This window comes from Pygoscelis adeliae, unplaced genomic scaffold (assembly GCF_000699105.1).
Source record: "Pygoscelis adeliae isolate BGI_AS28 unplaced genomic scaffold, ASM69910v1 Scaffold30, whole genome shotgun sequence".
In the NCBI taxonomy this organism is placed as follows: Eukaryota; Metazoa; Chordata; class Aves; order Sphenisciformes; family Spheniscidae; genus Pygoscelis; species Pygoscelis adeliae.
In genome coordinates this window covers 1516660-1536696 of record NW_008823915.1, presented here as the reverse complement: position 1 = coordinate 1536696, position 20037 = coordinate 1516660, and the positions used below count along the sequence as shown (strand labels likewise).

At 35.9% G+C, this 20037-nt stretch overlaps 1 protein-coding gene across 4 annotated transcripts in view; it reads right to left on the bottom strand.

Annotated features, from left to right (window-relative positions):
* Nucleotides 1-18717, bottom strand: part of WDR33 (WD repeat domain 33) — a 57583-nt gene extending 38866 nt beyond the window's left edge. For 3 of the 4 annotated variants that reach the window (XM_009318949.1, XM_009318958.1, XM_009318967.1), the window contains exons 1-6: nt 18500-18717; nt 16564-16632; nt 16016-16120; nt 15266-15361; nt 14625-14776; nt 12758-12855 (exon numbers count right to left, since the gene is read on the bottom strand). In XM_009318949.1, coding sequence (XP_009317224.1) covers nt 12758-12855; nt 14625-14776; nt 15266-15361; nt 16016-16120; nt 16564-16632; nt 18500-18703 — 724 coding nt within the window. In that variant the 5' untranslated portion in view covers nt 18704-18717. Of the gene's footprint in view, nt 1-7688; nt 7722-12757; nt 12856-14624; nt 14777-15265; nt 15362-16015; nt 16121-16563; nt 16633-18499 lie in introns of those variants that run through there. The other variant, XM_009318978.1, reaches the window with a different exon arrangement.
* Between the last annotated feature and the right edge of the window lie 1320 nt (nt 18718-20037).

Sequence of the window (20037 nt, the reverse complement as noted above, 5' to 3'; positions counted from 1 at the left end):
TCGTATTATCCAACTATATCAGCTGACCTAAAATAAGCAAGTTTCTGTGTCCTTAACACAGGTTGGTGTAGCTTTTAAAAAAAAACCAACCAAAACAACAAAAACCAACCCTTTTTTCTAACTAAGTTGGTCTAATTAAAAACATTATTTCTGCCCACAATTATGCATGGATAAGAGAGAGCAGAAGGCAGACGTAAAGAAAAGGCAGGATTCTTCTTGGCCAGGGACAAACAGCAAGCGGTAACACACTGCACCATATCAAGCTGCAGACCTAGTCAACCTTCAGAAAATAGAGACATCTTGCTAAAAATTTTTAGATCTTGTAACTATGCTATATACAAGTATGCTTGATAGCTGTCCGGATAGTATTTTCCATGTGCAATTATTCCTTTCTACTGATTAATTACAATTCAGAAGGGGGAGTTTTGTCTACTTTTGGAACGTGGTGTTACTCCTTTCTGAACTCATCTATAGTAGAAACACCAGAACAAATCTGGCTTGGACTTTTCAAGTGCTTGAAAAGCAAAATGTTTCAAGACAAAACTTCTGATTTTCTTTTTAAGATAACTGCAGTCTCAAAATTGTATTTAATATTGTGCAGTCTTCTGTTAATATGCTTAAACTTGAAAATTAATTACATAATTTCTTTTTAGACATAAAGGTCAGTCAAAACCAGGGGTAGGTGTGGACATGAACCCTGAAATACACTATGTAGACCAGCTTTAGCTTGAAAGAAAAAAAAATTCTCTAACACCCATTTCATCTAGACAAAAAGGCTGATGTTTGCAAACACACCAGGTCTACTTATGGCTCCTTTGGAGAACTTCGAAACATGATCTAAAGAAATGCACCTTCAAGAATAGTAATGACAAAGCAGATGGACAAACCTAGGCTGCATCAGTTTAGGGAGTGAAGCAGCTACCTAAATTACTTTCTTTTAAAGCAAACATTTTCAATGTATTTTAACTGTGCATGTGCTTTAGAGCTTTGCAACACTGCCTGCACAATCTATTTCAGGACTGCATAATTTTGAAATAAACAAGAAAGCAGCAAACTAATATTAAGTCCATAAAACATTCCAGTTGGCATCATTATAAAGGCTGAATACTTACAGAGACTGACTGAAATTACATATGCATCTAACGATTGCATATATATGTATATCTATATATCTATAGATATCTTTTTACCTCACTGTTATTACATAATCAGAAGAAGCTTCAAAGATGCTGATAGCATGCTATCACGTCTTCCATCTTATTTACAACAAATTTTCATTGCTTGTAGGAGGACTCTAAGCAATACTTAAACTTCAGTAATGATTAAGTTGAACAAACTATTAATCACTATAGAATGACCAAACATTTATCATCTCTGGAAAAAATTCCACTAAACATTAAGAAATCTTTCCAATCCAAATAGATAGCGTGCATTTCCTCAGACATGTTAAAAGCTAGAAGAAGATAAAACTAAAAAAAATAATGAGTTTTTGATACAGTCTTTTGAAGGTCAGTTCCTTATGTCATACATGCTGGTGTACAGCTGAAGGTAACTAAGAATTAAATCACTAAGATTTTTTGTTCTTTTATTTCCCCTTTGGCAAAACAGGGGAATTAGTATCATAAGATCACAGGACAAGTCAGGTTGGAAGGAACCTCAGAAGTCTCGTTTGACCTCCTGCTCAAAGCAATTGGGTCAGACCAGGTTGCTCATGGGTTTATCATTTTATTTTTAAAACCTCCAAGGACAGAGACTGCACGGTATCTAAAATTATGTAAAACTCTCACACTGTTCTACTGCACTAGTAAGAGAACAGCAAAAAAAACCCAAAACCCTGAAAATGAGACCCTCCATCTCCCCAGTAAAAATGGCATTTAAATGTGTTTTCCACTGGATTACAGTTACAGAAGGAAACAAACTAAAATATTTTCTTTTTTAGAACTTTTAACTTTACCATAATACTCATTTTTCTAGTGGCAACATACCTGGAACATCAAATGAGTTTGAACTCAAACTTCCAGGGATTCCCATTAGACTTGTACTTAAGTGGGAAATTACTTACCTGTGAATACCATTTATCCATCAATTTGTGCTATGTCTCTCCAAATATTAAAGAATCATGAAAATTCTCTTTTCAAAGGAAAATGTTTTACATTTACCTGAAACTCTATGGACAAGTTTCTCCCACGGAAAGTTGGGGGTGGGGGGGGGTGGGGGAATCAGCTCTTCATTGAATTGAAAGAAGATACTCAGATTTTTTTAATCTTTAAGTGTACTAGTCATTTATAAAGCCAGGAAGAACCTCAACTTTTGATGAAAAATAGTTCTCAATGAGCATTAGGCCTTGTGTTAAGCAAGGAAGAACGCTGAAGTCTTGCTATGCAAATTCTCAATCTGAGGACAGTAAATACTTGTCAGAGCTACTCCCTCCTTAAATCTTAACACACACAGAAAAATAAAGCAGAACAGGATCATCTTGGACAAGAGAGGAAAGTCAGCTATAAAGAGAGGTTCAAATGTAGAAGTATTGTATAAATATTTAGACTTGATTTTCCCTAACGTATAATAATAGTAATAATAGACTGGATCCTGAGCTACATTTTTTCATCAATTCATCCTACTCTCTGTTTGAGGGCTAGAATAGCTACAGTTAAGTTCTGAGTTTATCAGGTGTTATAACTCTTTTTAGAGGAAAGTTTTTTAAAGTGATGGAAGTTTAAAAAGTAAGATTTTAATGTAACATTTAAAATATTTTCATGCTCCATTATTCTAAATAAAAAGGCAAAGAAAAAAAGCTGTTGCACATATGGTAGAAAATACGCATCTGCCAGCACACACCAGAAAGCTAGGTTTGCTTTTTACGAAAAGATATTGGTTTTCCCAATTTTAAGCAGCCAAGGGAGCACATTCCTCAGCTTTTTTGAATGGAAATTTTAAGTTTACTCTCTGAGATCTTGGGGATTTGGTAGAAGCACCTATTCCAGTCCTGTTACAGTTAACTTACAGTTTCTCAGGTCAGGCTCAAATTTAAACAGCCATGATAAGTTCCCTTTAAAAACTTATTCTGGTGAGCAAAAAGGTACACACACAATTCCTATGGATGGTCAAAACCAGCTAAAGATAACTTTCTGTCTTCAAAGACAATATATGCAAGATACTTGCAGTCCTTACCTTGTCTACACCAGAAAATTATACTGAAGTGATGCAACCACTTCTTTACGTGGCTGTAGTTGTATCTGGAATAGCCCTACCTAACTATCTTTCTTAACGGGAACAAAATCAATTTATACACAGTATGACCAATATTAAGAAAATACTGCGTTAAAAAAAAAGAAGATATGTAACTAAGCCACACTTCAAATTGAACACAAGCCAGAACCTGATGGATTGTGTAATGTATCAAAATAATGTCTTGCAGAACTAGAAATATCAGATGCTTCCACTGAGTTAATAATTACAAATAGTAATCCAAACTGTCTGGGATGGAAGAAATGTTAAACTTTGTCTGTGAAACTTTTTATAAGATAAAAATATTTTGAAAAGTTGTAGTTTTCTCCTATATAGCTGTACTTCTGATGCCTACAGCTGTGCTTCTTTGAAGCCAAGACACTTAACAGCCCTATCATTTTTTAATTAAAAAAAAGTAAAAATCCTTTCCTCTATAAAATATGAATTTATAAAACTTCCAAGACACACGCTTTACCTGCAATACACACATATACTTTCAACAGTAAAAATCATAGAATCATAGAATAGTTTGGGTTGCAAGGGACCTCTAAAGGTCATCTAGCCCAACCCCCCTGCCGTGGGCAGGGACAAATCAAAATGTCTTCCCCTTGAAAAGTGTTTTGTTTTCAACAAAAAGCCTTTATCTGAAAATAGCAAAATTAAATGACAGTTTGTATTTTCACTGTGAAATAAATTTCAGTCACTTGGAAAGTTCTGGCACTGTACTTTGAAAATTAATGTTTATTACATGTTTGCATGTTGAATCTAATCAACAACTTTTTGCAGAAGCATGCAACGCATACGTGCCTCAATTCTCAACTGAAGCAATACAGAGCTAGCCTGCGGTCTGAAGTGCAACTATTAGATATTTCAGTTTTAGAGCTGTTAAATCGACAAAACTTTAAAAAAGAAAAAAAAAATCCACATTACTTCTTAGGGACTAATAAAAACCATAAAGGAGTTTTAATCAACTGGTAGAGACAGCTTTTTCCTAGTTACAGTAGGAATGATGGTATCATTCACTCACTAAAATAGCACTCCATACTCATCTTCCGAATGAATACAGAACGTGTTCCTAACACTACTCAAACTCATCAACTTGAGTCTCTGAGAGTCATGACATAGAACATAAAATTTAAGAGAGATTAGGGGAAAAAATGTGTGTGTGTATATAGGTACTATTCTTACACGTGTCCACACACACACATTATAGTATATATACACAAACTCTTGGTACATTATATACTGTCCGCTTGTGTCATTCAGCCATAAAAACCCAGCCTCTTCTCTGGCTGCTCCGGCAACTGAGTTTGTCCTGATTTATCCCCACAATGCCAGGAGCATAACTTCTGTTAGTTTCCACCACCTCATTCTCATCTCCTTACTCACACTGCCACTATCTTTTCTCAAACATTACACCAGCTGTTGTTTTATTAAGTTTTTTCATACTGACACAGCCTCCACACTTTCCTCCTATTTGCCATCCTTCTCATTTCCAGCCACATTTCACCCAGTTTTTTTCAGGATTATTTATCCCTTTCTCCTGGTCTGCTACACAATCCCCATTTCAGCACATTCCCCAGTTTCTCTTTTGACTCTGTGTCTTCCTACAAACGCAACGTGTGATGAGCAGGACTAGCTTTCTCATGAGAATGTAAGGCCAGGCAGGTAAGGAAGAGAGAAAAAAAAATACCACCGTATTTTAGGGAAATTATTTGCAAGCTATCTCCGCATCTCCCAGTGCCTGGCTGTCCATATGAATGTGTAATCTTAAGTATGAGAACTGCAATGTTATTCACATGATAAAACTTGAAGCAAAGTGTCTTGCTACTAAAGCCAGAATATCACTCAGAGCTAAATGTACTATAATAGGAAATAACTTGAGTATGCAGAATTGAAATGATGCAAAAGAAAATATCAAATGCTTTGCAAAGTCTGTGCTTACCAAGATGCACAGAAGCTTTTAGTACAGTATCTACAGGATATGAAAAAAGAAAACCAAAAAGAAAAAAAGCGGTCCGTTTAATCCACACACAAAAGAGAAGTGGAGTAAAGAAGCCTGCAAGGGAAGTTTCTAAGGACTGACATGGATTATTTTCACCAGGAAGTTGTGGATTTTGTTTTGTGAAAACTTCTACCATTTATTCTGAAATAGCATATTTCTGTAGCTACACTCTAGTAGGAAATGGTATGCCAGATGAAAGATTCCATTAAAAAAAAAAAAGTGCCCAATTCCGAGTATTTATCCGCATAAGATTTTATCAGAGAAGATGAGTTACTAACATAGCTTGCATAAGACTAACTCCAGATGATTTTGTTTCTGTTGAGAACCTTTAATATGACAAATACTAGTGAGTAGATACCAGGAAGCCACCATCCTTAATGCATACAACCTCCATCCTTTTCAACAATTAGACTTGTGCTGAGAAAGGAAGACTGGTTATCATCTTAGCATCAGTATTTAAACGCCTCTGTCCTTTGGGATTTTTTTCATTAGTGTCAATGTAATCCGCTTAAAATAGTGTTTTTCTTTCTCAACAATGACAAGCAGGGCTTGAGGACAATGCTCACTGCTGCATCAGTAGGCGAAATCCTGACCACTGTGCAGAGTATTGTGCCATATTATGTTTACTTCTATATGTAGTCACAACAGATGACAGTAAAATTCTCAGCACTAAAATATTTATACTAACAAACCATAAAAAAGGTTTCACCTAGTTTAGTATTTATCTACCTCTTGCAATTATCAAACACACAAAGGAAGCAGATGCAAGAAATCTTAATGACACAATCATAAAACTTCTTAAGGAAGTATCGTGTATTTCAGCAGCACTAAGTGTCGGCTGTCCTGTGAAATGCTAGGGTTTCTCAACAGTCCTCCAAGCTTAACAAAATATATTTAATATAAGTATTAGCCTTTTTAGTGTAAAATTTGCCCTTGGACTCAACATGAGAGATTATATAACTTTCAGCTTCAGGATAATTTTCAGGGAGGAAAAGATTTCAAAATTGAATCTGAAATAATCTCATTCTCGCACAGAGCTTCTTCATTCTTGTCTCATGAAAAGTGTTGACAGAAGTGTCCGGTATAACTTTAATAGCATTGTGCTGTGGCTCATCTCTCATGATGTCTTTCATTCATTCTTTGAGAATTCTATATATTCTTAGTTATTAACTTTTCAGGATTTTTAAAACACTAGATTCTAGATGAGAATCAGAACTCTTAAGACTTAATATGTCGTACTTCAATGTTACTCAGAACTGAACTGCAATATAAACCAAATACTTTTAGGCATATCAGACACAACCAGCTCCAAGAGCAATCTTCAATACCCTCTAATTCTCCTGGCATTGTTTTAGGGAGCAAAGCAAAGGCGTCATGACGCTACCTCCTAATCACCACCTTTTAATCACAGAAACCAAGGATCTCAAGTATAGTTGATCAAAATAAAATTTTTCTCCAATCCAGAACACTTCACAGAAGAAAACTGATATTAGTCAACATAGCAGGAAGTTTCTTTCTCAACTCTCAGATGGATTTTTACATTTAACACAAATAGAATTGGATATTTTAACAAGTATACCTCTAATAAAGTTTCCTATACAGAGAAAATCAAGATGCTGTAATCTTGAAAGTCACATTCAGGAATAAAACTGCGTTGCTAGATGACACCTGAACATTAGTAGCCTCAAGCAAGAAAAGACTGGATTCTTCCCATCTAGCGTAGGTTATACCCACCACCCTAGCAAGCAGCAATGACTGAGGTTACCTATGAATTCAGGAACATGTATATGTATTCACACTCCAAGTCCTTGGTGTTACTTAACTCTGGAAAAAGTGTAGAGAAAGATACTAGGAAAATATATTTTGCTTGATAACTTCCATTTATGAAGCCAGAAATTGTATACAGTATTTCTAACTCAATCTCACAAAGGCAACAGAGAGGTTTCCTAATGAGATGAAGTGAATGAGACTGTGTAAAGAGCATCAGGGCTGGCGCAACACATACAGCAGAACAAAAGGGCTCCTGCATCACCAGTTGTGCAAGTGATTTGAACTGTTCGTGAAGAAAAAAACACCCTCACAGATTCACTATTAACATCCCAGTGAGTGAGTTCCCTAACATCTCATGTCTAAAACACATGAAAAGTTCAATGCACAGCCATTCAGAGTGCAACTGTACCTCAAAAGACTTAGTTGCAATTTATCCCTCTCCCTCATCCCAAACTTTGCTTTGGCAATGAGGTTTCACGAAGATCAGAGACCTGCAACGTAAGCTGCCATACTAAGACCCACCAACAAAGGTATTTAACTGATTTAATACTAGCATTTCAAAACAGCTCAATCTTTTTTAAGTTCAAAAATCCAAGGACTTGCCTTCTCTAGATTGATATGGTTGGTACCAATATTAGCCAGGTCTCATCTCATCTTGGGCTTTTGTTCTGAGGAAAAATCCTTCTAATATTCATTCATGTAGGGATGCATCAGTAGACTAAAAGACATATTAGATATACCTGAAATCCTAACAGCACAAAGAAGCAAGCCCCCACAAACACCTGAAGGTTTAAACACTACGTCTCCTTACAAGAAACACAGTATCAACATATATGCATTTCTTGAATTTTCTGGGTTTTCCCTCCCTCCTGAGACAAGGAAAACAATAGAAAAACCTCACATAAAGGGAAGAAAGACGGAAACAGCAACATCAGGATTTTTTTTTCTTTTAAATTATCTAATGTAGAGTTCAACTACATTCCAGGAAAAGGCAACAGTTTTAGAAGCTACATGCTTCAAAGGCTAAGAGCTAGCTACTAATGTATGTTTAAAAGAGAAGGACCAAACTGAAGATATAGTTCTGGTTCCCAGGTTCCTTTTAACTACTGAACACATCACCTCTGAATTTAGATTACAGGATTTGCTATTTGACTGAGGAAGCAGATGTCAAAAACTTTGAAGAGATCCTTCACTTTCAGGCAGAAAGTGCAGAGTATACAAACCATACAATAGATATAAACAACTAAAGACACTTCACAGTATTTTATTTGCTAATGAAGATCCAGAAACAGAGTAGAAGAAAGGAAGAAATAATAAATTCTCCAGTTATTTCAGTATGACTAGCTGTGAAGACTTTTTCAGAACTTGTGAGCAGATGAAAATATGTTTACCGTGATTGCTGTGACTTCTGCATGCATGTATACGCATAACGATATTTTGTAGGTGATAAGTTTTTGCACTGGTGTTATGCCTGAACAAGAAATTCCAGGCAGAACAAGGTTATAAAAGACAGGCAAAAGACTTTACTTAGAGTAATTTCTTACTAGTATGTGATTTACATGTTGTTACAAATTGCAAATTTTAAATCCAGACAGAATATAAAGGAATCATGATTGCTTTTAATTGTTCAAGTTAGGATAAGAAAAATCTTTTGCCAAATCTACCATGTTGGCTGGAAGATCATTTAGTGTATTACTCTATTTTACAGCCAGAAAATAGAAAAAAAAACTTATCTACAGAATATCTTAGCAAATTCTGGGTTAACATCCTTCAGAGAGCTGGATAAAGTCATCCTCCCCAAAAGACCTATTTAAGCCAAGCAACTTTTGAAATCCTGGGAACATATAGCTCATCTAGACTTCTGAATGAAAACCTTACAGTCCTCCCAAGCACACATTTCTACTGGATTTTGTGTGTGACTGTAAAAGGAAGGAGAATGAAGGACAGTGGAACTGACAACACTGAAATGCGTTTGTAGCCTCCTAACCCATGATTTCATGCTGGGAATAATTAAGGAATCATGTTTACTAATGATCTACCCGAAATGTTCTCAGGGATACATTAGCACAGACCCAATACCCAAAGATTCACAGCCATCAGTCAAATCATTGATAACATTAATTTCTCAATACAAATAAAGGGACATCAAGCTTTTACTGCATACATGTCTTTCCACTAGATGTAATTAGCATTATTAAAAGCCATCCGTGTGTATGTTCTCATAGAAGCGGGGACCGTTTACATGATTCCTGGCATTAACTTCACTGCAACTGTTTAGACTAAAGACCTGATAGTGTTTTATTATAAATGCTATTATTGGAAATGCCTTTCAGGGTAACGTTATTGACATGAAAACAACATATTGCTATACTATAGACTGTTTTCCATGTCTTGTTATTTTAACAAAAAATTTTTATTTTAACATCAGTTCAATTCCTAACAGTGTATTTTAGCAAGTGCACCAGACTGTACTTGTTATCATCATCAAGATGGTAACATTACAGAAATTAACATAGGCAAAAACTACCAGTGCAGAATTAGGAGTATAACACCTTTACTTCAAGAGAAGAGACAGTAATTGGGCTGAGGGGAAGCAAGCAGGTAAGTGACTGTGACAATGCCATTTCCCCCACCTTCAAGTTCTTCCAAGATAATTCACTTGAAGATTAATTACTTAAAGATGGTTCCCCAAGAAATGGAAGATTTTAATCTTATTTATTTCTTTACGATATTAAAAAGGACCCTGATAAATCTGCACGTTTCTAACAAAATGCCCAAACTCCACCTCCTATGACCTGGAGAGCCATGATGGTAGAAACAGCAAAGTAACATAAATTAGTGAAAAGCTGGACAAAGTGACTCTGAGCCACATTAAAGATCCAGAACTTCTGGTATTATGTATGAAGAACAAAACAGGGTGTCCTGTTTATTTTCATTTTGACAAATTAAAAGGAAGCTGGACACAGTTATTTAGTGTTTCTCATGCAGCCCACATACTCATGGCTTTAACTACTGAAAAAAATTGTGTAGCCTACTGTAGACAGCCGAAAGAACTCCAGCAAAACCTTAAGAAGTAGTCCCATGTAATTTACCACTTCCAATTTGTTTTTCCAATCTGCTTTGGAAGGTAAGACTAGAATTGCTCAGTTTCAAGCAAAGTGAACCATTTCATCAAATAACAGAAATAAATTATATTAGTTCATTCCAGTGCAAACAAAAGCATCTGTAACGAGTCTATAAAATTTTGTCCTTTCTATATCAGCAAAGCTTATCCCAGTACCTTTAATGCTCTTTATAGAATTGCTTTAAAAGCATTACTTAGCATTAAAGTCCTCAAGTCTGTTTTTTAAAATATGTTCCTGAATTTGTTACTGAAAAATCAGTAGGAATAATGATATATTGATATTGTATCCCTGTGAGTGATAATCTTTTTTATGAACACATCTGACTGTAAATTGATAGTTTCGTTCGATTTTTATAATTCAGTGTGATAATGTGTTAAGGTATTCTTCAGGTTAAATGAAGCTTTGGATCTAAACTATACTGTAGAATCCCTTCAATTTCACAGCACCAGTATTAACCAGAATAGCTGAAGCATGGTTTGTCAAAGTAGGAAATAAAAACCATTCCTTAGCATGGTATTTGATCTAAACACTTTTTGTATGTAATGAAATATATTTTTAATGAAGCGCCACCAGAATTTTAATTTACAGATCACTAACTTTGGAATGGCGATGGCATGAGTATTTATACATTTTGAAGGCTGTACTAAGCAAAGTTTTACAGGTCATACTCCTAAATATGTAAAAGCAGAATGCACAAGGAGAAGCAAAAAGCAAAAGATGAGTTTCCTAAAGCCATAAGCTCTAAACTCCAAATAACAAAATGAAAGCTTGTATTTTCCACCAAGAAAGCTACTTAAGTGTTACCCATACAGCTCTTTCAAATATGTCTTCTGATCATATTTAACAATAGTGCTAGGGACCAAAAACAAATCAAACTTGCATGTTTTGCAGAGACACCCTCCCACCCTCAACACTCAGGGTTTTGGGTATTATTTTTGTTTTGTTGTGGGGGATTTTTTTGGTGGTGGCGTTTGGTTTTTTGGTGTTTTTTTTTTTTCCCCTTATCTGACAGCAGAAATGAGGAATAATCTGCCCTGTCCAATTTTATCCAGAGATGTAAAGTTTTCAAAGTATTTCCAACTTACCTAAAAGATTAAGTGTATTGTGGGTACATCACATAAGTAGAAGCAAAGGTATTCTTTATAGAGCTATTTTGCAAACTAAAAAGTGTATATTGAGATGTATAAACTATAAGAAGTTAAACCATAATTCTATTTGAGATATAGTCACAATCACAATGTTCAAGTACTCAAGGTAACAGAAGGAAGTGTAATGCAAGTTCTGTTCTTTATGGCCTAAATTAAATGCTTTACTCCTACTACTTTATGTAGAATGTTAAAAGAATGTAGAGGAATTGGAGGGATTTTTATAATCTTGACAACTCTGCATGGAGGCAATCCCCATTTCCTCCACACGGTTTAAATGAGTAGTTAGTACAAACCTGGAGGAGGGTATAGAATGTGTTTAGTGCAGAATGATTTATTTTGTAAAGCATCAAGCAAAACAGTCCCAAATCTGTTTGGGTCCTTCCAGAGTAACAGGTGTAAATGATATAGCCTAGAAATTTGCTTGCCAGCTCCTGCAAAGAACACATCTACCGTAATGTCTATGCACAGATTCTGTTAGAATATCATCATTGCAAGAATGCTGGAGCCCAATGTCTTTTCAAAGTAGTGGTGTTTAAAAGTAATGCGTTAGTAAAATAAGAAGAGAGCTTAAGAGTCAAGAGAAACAGGGAGAGCTCTACTTCATAAATACATAATGCAGGTCCAAGTTGGAAGCACAATTTGAAAAAAGAAAAATCCTTAGTTTAAGAACGCATTGAACAAGCTCACACACCTAAAACTGAAATTCCGTGTTTTTATTGCATACCTTCTTTGCAATTTGTCTGCATGTCTACAACCCCCAATCTCATGGCAGTATTTAATAAATTCTTCTATTAAATTATGTACCTTTGACATCTTCTGCAAGAAAGGAATAGTTGTCAGAAGCTATTGTTATTGCTCAGTAAGATTGCAACAAGAGGAGAAAGCTCAACAAGGCCAGTGGAAAGGCACCAGAAGTTAGCATACACAGATGGTGGACAGAAAACTACTGAACTGAAGCTAGGATTATTTGCATGTGCTATGCATGATGTGATCAAAATTTACTTGTTTTCTTTACCTAAATGCTCTCCTCCTCTTAAGGACTGAGAAAAAGTAACTACCTTGCCTCTGAAGAAATCAGAATGGAAGGCACTCCCATGAAAAGAATGGAATCCTCTGCAGGAAGATGTCTCTTCTGAAGTAAAAGTGGTCACAAAGATTAAGCTTTGGAGAAAGAGAAATGTATTCCTGATCCAGAAACAGCTATTTCTACCAGTGTTAGCAGTAGAAAAAATGTCCTTGTATCCACCTCCATTGTTTAAAGCTTAAGTGGACAGTAAACAGAGTAACGCCATTGTGAACTGCAGCCTATCTAAATATTTTAAGGCACCTATAGCAGCAGCCAAACAAAAACTTGTTTGGAGGATTTAAGACAGGGATGTAATACAAAAATGTAGACAAGCTGATACTTCTTGTGAACACCTAGTTAAAAAAAGGTTTTCCCCCTCCTGAAATACCCCAATCAGTACTTTTGGTACACATACCTCGAAGAATTCTCTCCTCATGGCAACGTAGAAAGTCCCAGATTCTAACAGTGCCGTCGTCAGAGCATGTAGCAAATTTATTATCCGTGGGTGAGAAACTGTTACATGAAGACACACAGCAGGGGAAAGAAGTCAGCATTTAACAGATTATCTATGCTTCTCAGACAGGGCAAAATTATACTGTAATGTGTTATACACTGAAGGATGCATTTGAACATAGGGACTTTTAAGTGAATACAGTGCCTGCCAAATGACACTTCACCACAAGACATGAATTTAGCATAGGATTACTATTGCATTGCAGTCCCCTGTCAAACGAGGAAAAAATCCAGAATTTATTCTTAGCACCTTCCTATGACTGCACACGGTAGCGCCTTCTCTGCAGGATGAGAAGCAACATCAATATGATTTGGTAACTGTCACCCTAGATTTTCATGTTTGGTAATACCATTAAGAAAGTGACACTGTGTAGAAGCACAGGAGAACAGTTCTTAGGAAAAAACTCCTCTTCAGCCACAGGTGCTTTGCAGCAGAGAAGCAAAAATAAGGGAAAGCTGGTCACAGGAAAATGCTAGTTGGATTAACTGTTGAAAAAAATTGTATATAAAACAAGTGTACCACTTATTGTGAAAGTAATTTGGAAAAAATCCCTCTTATTACACCCCATCAACACCACGAAAAGAATGCTACAGACACAGAAGCAGCTTCCAGATTGAGCAGTCAATATCGCTTGATGAAAGTCACTGGAAAAACAAGGAGTTATTTAGCCATGTGATTAGGGCCAGAACATCTCCAGCAACTGACAGGCACTCACTTCCTTTCTGGTGCAATGAAAGACCATGAGGGAGCCCTTGTGAAATCCTAGATCTTTATGATCAGGAAGGGGCTTAAAATAGTAGAGAAATTCAGTGTATGGCCATGATAGTCAGACAGTAACTGAATCCAATGTAAGCACTTCTCATAACCAAACTCTGGCAGAAAATGCTGCACCCTATCAAAGAAAAATGGTGACTTTAGTGGAAAGTGGTTTTGTGGCAGTGAACCTTTATCGCCAAGGGCCAGCACCTGAACCCGAAGAAACACTGCTTTAGCTTCATTTTGGTTCTGCAGCTTCTCTTCAGGCTTACTTTAAAAACATTTCCATATCTTACTAAAGATTATGTGCAGGTTTGCTTTAGAAACGTCCTTCATTTACATCTTACTGATAGTATCACTTTAGATTCCATTTTTTATATAAATAGACATTTGCACAACTGAGGCATCAACACTGAACCAAGAGAATATCCTACAGTCTTCTTTTCAATGGCTTGCTTACAGTTTCAAGCTTGAAGAACCCATTCAGTATTAACATTAGACTTCTGTATGTGGCAGTCTGCGTGGGTATTTAGTATTACTGGAAGTCTTGGCTTCACCAAGCCAAGCAGTTCTTCACTTTATTTAGTGTTTTATTATTTTGTGAGAACTATGCAGGTGTTTTATTTCTGAAGGCTTTATATTTTATTCAGTTAGATTATTAAAGACTGAATTCTTTATTTGGAATGAAATTGTTGTCTTACACAGTGCGTATAAAAAGGAATAACTGATACACATCGTCACCATATAAAAATGAAAAGAATACCAGTGCAAAATGCGGCAGACAAATACATCTCTAACATATTGCAGAGGCGGATACTGGGACAATACTAATTCAGAAAGGTGCCAGCAAAACGGTGAGAATGTGGAAACAAAAGAAAATATTGTGTTTATGTGGTGCAGGAAATTTCCCAGAATCTGACAGAACCCATGCATTTCTGCACCCAGAATACACTTAGAGAACAGTCTAATCATGGCAATAGGTACTACAGAAAATGGTATATTGTTTATAAACCTGGCCTCTCTAATCGCCTCCTTATGTGCCTGGAACATCTTGACGTTGTTCATGTTGGACTGCCAGTATTTCACATATCCCCCGTGGTCTGCTGTCAGCATCCACATATCATTGTGTGACCAAGTCATAGCCCTTACAGGGCTGTCGTGAGCCTGTAAATTCAGAAACAAAACTTCTAGCAAACATGTTCAAATACTGTCTGACCCACACAAACACAAAAGTTAGTAAAGTTCCTACTTAACAGCTGCAACAAAGAAATGAAAACAATGATGATCTAGTTAGATTCAAGATGTTATTGTGGGGAAAAAAAATCCCCTTACTTTGTATACAATGGTCTTCTAAACAATAAATTAAGAGTATTTGCATTTTGTTTCCAAAATGTTTCTTTATTACAAATACTCATAGTACGTTCTTGAGAACAGTTAGGATAGCATATGGAGATGGAATGAGAAGCATTAAATGAATTGCCTATAACCACAGTCTGACATGGGGTCAGAGCAGAATTTAAAAAAAAAAAATCTCTAAGGCTCCCATTACTGCACTTAGACTACAGACCCATGATGAGCAGGGTGAAGATGTATTCCTAAAACATGCTCCAAAACCTCAAGGAAATACACAGAAATCTTGATAAATGAATTTACCTGCAATATCGTTTCAAAATTGAAAGTCAGTCCATTCCATAAAGTGAACTCTCCACTAGATGCGCCAGTGACCAAGCGTCTCCCCTCAGGAGTCCACTGCAAAAGAAAAATTTAACTAAACTGTGCAAATACAACATTCAAATATTTCTTCACAATCCTCCAAATAAATCATAAGCTTCTTTGAGGGTATCTGCAGAACTGGAATTTACTAAATGACTTTCTAGAGGATGCAAGATAGACAAAAATGCAAAACTATGCTGGAGGGCTTTTGACTTTTGTAACAACAGGACAAAGCCCACTGTAAAAGCAATGAAAAAAATCTAGTCATAGAGAAGAAACAGCTTATTGGCACCAATACATTTCCAGCACACAATATCCATACTGAACAATACTGCTGACATCACAGAAAAGTTCTTAAAAGATGCTACAAGAGTCAAACAGCACAGAGACCGAATTGCCTTTTTTTCTGTGAGTCAAGATATATTAGCCTCCCCCCTGGAAAAAAAAAAAAATTAAAGTGGCAAGTGCACCTCAAACTCAAGCGTAAGAATTATTTTGTACCTAGACCTTACCATTTAATTTCCTAAAACCCTCCACAGAAACACTAGACACAGAAGTAGTCCATATATTCCACATGCTAGTTTTATTTGGAAATGCTTTAACTGTTATCTTGTTTCTTTCTTCAGTTAAGAATATCACTCTAATTTAAATTAAGACAATACAACTAAGTAAATCCACCACTATACTCACCCTGACAACAAACACTGGGCATTTTACTTTATTAGTAGATGTCCGAACAAATTTTGTTGTTACAGCATTCATCGGGTTGTTCAGCATTCCTATAGGAGGGACCAACTACGAGAGAAGAAACAAAAGATTTAGTAATGACATTTCTAACCAGAAACTGCAAGAAAAGCATACATTCTGAACACCTATTTCTGGAAAAGCAAGTTTTTCATTTGCAGGGATATTATCAGAAGTCAGTAGGAATGTTCAAAAGTCTGCATGATTTACCATCTAAAACATCCAGAATCAGTATCTTCAAGAGCAGTTTTGCAAGCTCAGTGCACTATGAGAGTTCTTACATCCAAAAATTAAAAGCCTATCCAATTTCAGGTTCTCTTCATGGACATGGATTCCAACAGAACTAAATAATGTGGAGTGAAGATACCCTTGGTATCTTTAAGGCCTCTTGGGGACAAAAAGATAACCTCAGCTGACAGGCAGAATCCTTCCGATTTTCTGGGCAAATTTTATCCACAGAACTTCATCTGTGGATCATTCAAGATTTTACTTACGTCATTATAATATCCGGCATCAGGCTGGATTGCTCGCATATCTCGCTGGTCTCTCTGCCATACTCTATTCTGGAAAGAAGAAAACAGCTCCTAGTTCATACCACCACTATACTTCATTGTTAAGCAACAGACAATAAGGAACACGTTGACAGCCTGTTTGGGAAATTCCAAAGCACTGGAAAGATTTTAGAATAAACTCAGTTAAAAGACTTTGGTCTCAGGAAACCTGTAGAATTTGTACAGCATAAGCAAAAGATTCAGGAATGTTTAAAGTCTTAATTTCATCAGACTAAAGCAGCTCATTTAAAATTGCAGCTTAACAATATGAAAGGAGCAGCCCTATGTAATAAGTCACATTATTGTAACAAAGACAACTAGTACTTTGCTGTCCAGGCTAATAGGTACTCTACAAGAAGTACGTTCAGTCATTTCAAAAGCTTTACTTTTAGGATAAGTGTTTACACCATTAGGAGCTCTGCTGATGAACTCTAAATGAAATCCCATACAGTGACACAAACTAGAAAGGAAGCTTCTGTGGCTGAAGCATAAAGATAATAATGCATTCAAATGGATACAACTTAGAAGACCAAGGGATAAAAACACCTTCAATTAGTTAAATTTTGTGAGCTGTCAAACACAACCTTTTCAAAAATACTTTACGGGAATTAAGAATGAAATTATTTCAGCTTCATGCTGTAGACTTTACCAATTTGGATTTGCGTACATATCAGAATCATACGCTAAAATTCTAGGTAAAACATTTCCAGCATACACTTCTACAGTTTGCTAGAATTTCTTAAGCCAAGAGCAAATTACACATAAACCATTTTTCTCATTTTTTTATAGAACCACATCAAATTAAATCAGTAGTATTGAAGCTGAGACTCAAACGGAGTTCTGGTATATCCTAGTTTTGTGTAAGTGTCCAAAACATACAGATCCCATTTTTTTTGTTTTAATAAACAGAAGTTTGAGGGTGCTTATTTCTGCCACAGTAAAAAAGGTCCTGAACTACTAAAATTATTTTTTTTAGAATTAGTCCACTACTAATAGAATCTTGTTTGGGGCATTCCTAAGATGTAAGAATATGTTTTAAATGTTTGGTGTTTAAACAAATCATAGAAGATAATTTAAATTTATTATTAAGAAAAACCTTCCAACTGTTAACACCTACAAGCTATAAGCATTCACTGGCCACAGCAGATAAAACTCATTTCATCATGTTTTTGCAATGTTGCTGTTGAGATTCCAACAATTTCTGTATTTACAGATTTGATTCTATTTCCTCTGAGCTAATATCCAGTACTTGTGCAGTAAATCTTGATCATAAAATTACATTTCTTAAGAAATTAATACCACCCCATCAGAAAGCTAAATAAGCATTTTTACAGAAACATTTCTTCAACATAACTTTAAGTTGTTCTGTATCTATTAACTGTACAGAAAGGGATTTTCAGAGACCACAGTGCAAGCTGCAGTGCTATTTAATAAAACGATGAGAAAACATTTTTATTATGGTGCCCTGATTTTGGAGGGGAAGGGGTAATGGTTTATTTCCCATTTCAGAAAATTTCTATTTCAAAACAAAAATAAGAACAATTACATTATTTATAAAGAGTTTTCATGTTCACTGAAAAGTCAGAACATCACATGACACTCAGTTGCATTCCAAGTTGGAATTCCAAGACAGAATGTAAAAATTGGTGTTTACACAAACTACAAAATCAGCTGCGTATATGTGCAGTTTTATTATCAAGGACCAAACCCCTTTGTATTCATTCATACTATACCAAATTTACAAGCATTTGTCAGTTAGTTTGAAAATGCAGCAGTAGATCTCCCAGTATTCCAGACTGCTCTATGGACACTGAAAAGCACAATCACAAATTTCAGGAAGGAAAAAAGTTTTTCAGACAAAACCAGAAAATTAACTAACCTCCAAATATTTAATTACAGAGGGATTGTAGTCTATGGTCTTTCGGTTCACAGCTTTTCTCATCCGCTTTCCATCGAAAGTAAGCTGTTGCATTGCTTGCTGCTGTGCAAAATCAGGTCTTTTGTAGAACAACTGCCGAGGCGCCTGGTGCTGGAACCTCGGCATATGGAAAAATCGTGGCGGGGAGCCAATTTCTGTGGCCATGGCTATCTTGTTTCTGAAAGACTGCAAAAAGTGACACACTAGGTTACTACATAACAATGACAAAAATCCCACATTAGTATCTCCACTAACTTAAGTTTACAAGGATGAATAACAACTTCATAAAGCACTGTTTATTGGGACAAAATATTTGCAGGTTCCTCTGAACAATTATTGTTTTTCCTCTGTGCCACATAACGCTGACATTAAAGTGGTTAAATATGTTGTTCTCTATCAAGAGGAATTTTGTATTGAAACAGATCACTATAAAGTTTGCATTACCATCCCTACACTGGAACTGCGACGGAAAAGAATGTCCTCAGTAAAAACAGCGTAAGTAAATGCAAGAAACAGTAAGACCCTTCAACAGATGATGACACTTCAGATTCAATATACAACAGGAAACATCACATTAGTTACAAATTAATTTAACTATTAACAAGGAAAAAAGTTTTAAAGGGCTGCCTCAAAACCTTATTCTAGGACTTGAAAATAAAGTTACATTCCCTTTACATAACTTACAGTAAATACACCACAGATCACATTCTATCTGTAGGTATAATTTCAATTCCATTATCACAAAATAAATGGACTACATATTTATCAAGGATTGATAAATGTAACCGAACATAACTTCCCCCCCAACAAGACCCGCTGAGAATGTTAAGAAAATGCAAGGGGCAGGGAAAAAAATTTCAATATTCAGATTTTTCCTGACAGAGGGAAATAAGTCTAAAACCCAATTTTTCAGTCTGTAAAATCCTTAAATGATGAGATCATAGCAACCTCTTTAGAGCTGAAAACTACAAGTTGCCCATTAAATATCAGTTTGTTGGCACAGGGCGGGGATTAACCTTCTTCACAGGCTTTGCAAACCTAGAAGTCATACGCTCCTTTCCACTGCTAACTGAAAGTGTATCAGGCCAGCTATAAAACAAGCCATCTATGACACCTGGCTGTTAGCTACACAAACAACTCTAATGTACAAGGGGAAAAACCAAACTAAAGCCATTACAACTATTCTCCATTCAAGACAAACATGTCCAAACTAAAATAGCATGTTTCCTTAAACGAGGTAAGGAAATTTAAGACCTTTGGCAGGAGTAGCGTCTTTTATTAGACCAACTCATGTAACTGGAAAAAGAGATCAGTTTTCAAATAAACAAACCTTCATTGTGTGGCTGAAAGGCTCATTTGCCTGAAAGCTGCCCAATACCAGCTGGTCTAATAAGACACCATGTCTACCTCCAAATACTGCCACATCCATAACACCACTGTAACAACATAATTACTACAACATTAAGCACATCTGAAACAAGAAAAAGGTATCGAAACTT